At 36.4% G+C, this 2,789-nt stretch overlaps 1 protein-coding gene across 1 annotated transcript; it reads left to right on the top strand.

The window, feature by feature from the left end:
- The first annotated feature begins 540 nt into the window (after nucleotides 1-540).
- Nucleotides 541-1,440, top strand: LOC107042682 (nuclear nucleic acid-binding protein C1D). The gene is made up of 2 exons (XM_015263831.2): nucleotides 541-1,087; nucleotides 1,165-1,440. Exons 1-2 carry the CDS (start codon nucleotides 874-876, stop codon nucleotides 1,437-1,439), a joined length of 489 nt encoding a protein of 162 aa, XP_015119317.1. The 5' UTR covers nucleotides 541-873; the 3' UTR covers nucleotide 1,440.
- The last annotated feature ends 1,349 nt before the right edge of the window (nucleotides 1,441-2,789 follow it).

Genomic DNA, 2,789 nt, shown 5'->3' with positions numbered 1-2,789 from the left:
AGACAATTTTTTATGGTCACTGAAGAAGGCAAACCATTCATTTAAATCTCGCAATAATCTACTGCGAAAAGTCTCATTCGTTAAACTATTATTATTGATTTAATCCCATTATGTATATGAGATTCGTTGAGATATAATCTCTCACAAATATTGAATATATTTCTCATCACAATAATTCGAAATTCATTCATTACCTTTGTATCNTTTTTTTTATTAAAGATCTAGTTGTATAGAAATTCAAATAAATGATCCTCTTTCGCTCAAGACTTCATAATTCCTTCTCTCCCTCTCCTTTATGATCAACTAATTTACAAATTAAGACAATAAGAAGTTGTATGAACGAAAATGGGATAATCAAGCGGATGAGTGAATGCAAAGGAGGTTTCATGTTGGATTTAAGATTGGGCACGCTTCCCTGTTATCGACTGTTTCCATGATAATAGACGAGAATTTCTTTACCCACAGAGCCGGCCTCTCGATTAGTTCATGCGCGCCATCGCTATGTAACTCCAATTGAACAGTTCCCATAAGCCTGAGCAATCTCCCTTATCTCTGCTGGGACATTGGCAAACACGTGCTTTTAACAATGATATTAATTCTTAAATTGATTAAATGAGGTATTAGACCCATCCGCAAAAGCGAGGCCGCGTTTTGAGGGAACCTAGTTAATAATAATAGTAATAATAATAATAATAATAATCTGGGACATTGGTAAACACATGCTGTTGACAATGATATTAATTCTTGAATTGATTAAATGAGGTATTTGTTAAAAAATACGATTGAGAGTTGTACGAGATTGCAGCTACTGGATTTAGAGATAAAACGAAAAAATTCAATAATTATTCGACATTGCTGATTTTTGAGCAAATAATGGATCCCGACTTTGAGGAACTGTCCAATGATGCTGATTTGATCGTTAGAGTTAAGCAATTTCGCGATGCAAGTGAGAAAATTGGAGATACTTTAAAGCGCGCTGCTGATGAGAAGTTTTATGAGAATCTTTCGAATGAGGACAAAATCAAATTCAATTTGTTGATGTCCTTTGGGCTTAACAGTTTGTTCTGGATGTATCTAAGAGCAGAAGGTACCACCCTAATGAATAATTCATTCAATTTTCTCAAGTCAGAAGAATAATTTTCGTTAATTACTACATGTTTTCAGGAATCGATCCAATGACACATGAAATAAAAAATGAGAACAATCGTCTGAAGAAGGCAATGGTACGGGCACAAGAGATCAAAGACACGAAGACGAAGATGCCGAGGCTCAATAGAGATGCAGCACAGAGATTCGTTCGAAGTGGCTTGTGGGAACCGAAAAAGAAGTCTTCAAAGGGAGCAGAAACCCAAAATCAAACGCCTCAACCAGAATTTGAAGTATGGGATGAAGAGGAGCAGAATGAACCTGTATCTGCACCGTCAAGCAAGCCTGATTAGTTAATATTCACAAATGTCGTTTCCATTTATAAAAATTCACATGATTTTTTCATTCGTGTAAAAGTCTTATACAATAATGAAGTAAAATGTAAGGGAACAAGTCATTTTTTTAAAATAGTTTTTTTCTTGCACTACTTACTTGCGTACCGAAATAGTATATTATGTCATCAGGCGATAAAAGTATTATCTGGCGAATGTGGCTTAAGGATAATCGGGCGAGCCCGGAGGGTTGGAAAAAAAGCAGCCATTTTTTTCGTTTTTTTGACGTATTCTTTAAATGATGGAAAAGGCGTGTGTAAAGTTTCAGACTGCTGGGGAGCATGGTTAATTTATTATGAATTTTTGAAAAAGTGTCGTTTAACCCGCGATCTTATGGAAATCACCAAAAAAAACTGCAAACTCAAGGAAAAAATGCAGCCAAAGTCATGAAACTTTAGACCGAATTAGAACATGTGATCAATCATTTTTTGAGTGAAAAAGATTGTCGCCTAGGACCATTGTTTATTAATAATAGCGGAAAAAGCAGAGATTATAGGGGAGATGACCAGGGCCAATGTAAAGTGTTCAACAGCAAAATTCGTAGCGGTGGCGCATGGACTACGATGGAGCGTACGGAACTCTTGGTATGGTAGGGCCCGAGCATAAATTTGTCGATAACCGGAAAGGGGTTCTCAATACGGTAGCTCNTTGGTATGGTAGGGCCCGAGTATAAATTTGTCGATAACCGGAAAGGGGTTCTCAATACGGTAGCTCCTCGCATTTTGTAATAATTGTCAGAAATGTAAAATCGAACATATTATAATCAATAGTATAATGAATGCAGAATCTAATGCAGAGATAGGNACATAAGGTCGTTTTTCTAATTAGTGACCTATTCCGGCTAAGTACCTGGAGGTTCTGTCCAATCCTCTTTGGTGAATATGAGGTGGCCATCACAGAGATAATAGGGGAGATTGCTCAGGCCTATGGGAACTGTTCAATCAGAATTTCATAGCGGTGGCGCGCATGAACTAATCGAGAGGCCGTCTCTGTGGGTAAAGAAATTTTCATCTATTAATATGGAAACAGTCGATAACAGGGATGCGTTCCCAATCTTAAATCCAACATGAAACCCCCTTTGCATTCACTCATCCGCTTGATTATCCCATACAACTCATACATGTCATTTTCGTTCATACAACTTCTTATTGTCTTAATTTGTAAATTAGTTGATCGTAAAGAAAAGGGAGAGAAGGAATTATGAAGTCTTGAGCGAAAGAGGATCATTTATTTGAATTTCTATACAACTAGATCTTTAATAAAAAAAAAATACGAGCAATTCATCTTATTCACATTTATTACATATTTTGT

Source organism: Diachasma alloeum, unplaced genomic scaffold, assembly GCF_001412515.2.
Source record: "Diachasma alloeum isolate Michigan unplaced genomic scaffold, Dall2.0 Dall_scaffold_00502, whole genome shotgun sequence".
Classification (NCBI taxonomy): Eukaryota; Metazoa; Arthropoda; class Insecta; order Hymenoptera; family Braconidae; genus Diachasma; species Diachasma alloeum.
The sequence above is the reverse complement of the archived record's forward strand: the minus strand, read 5'-3'. Positions and strand labels throughout refer to the sequence as shown.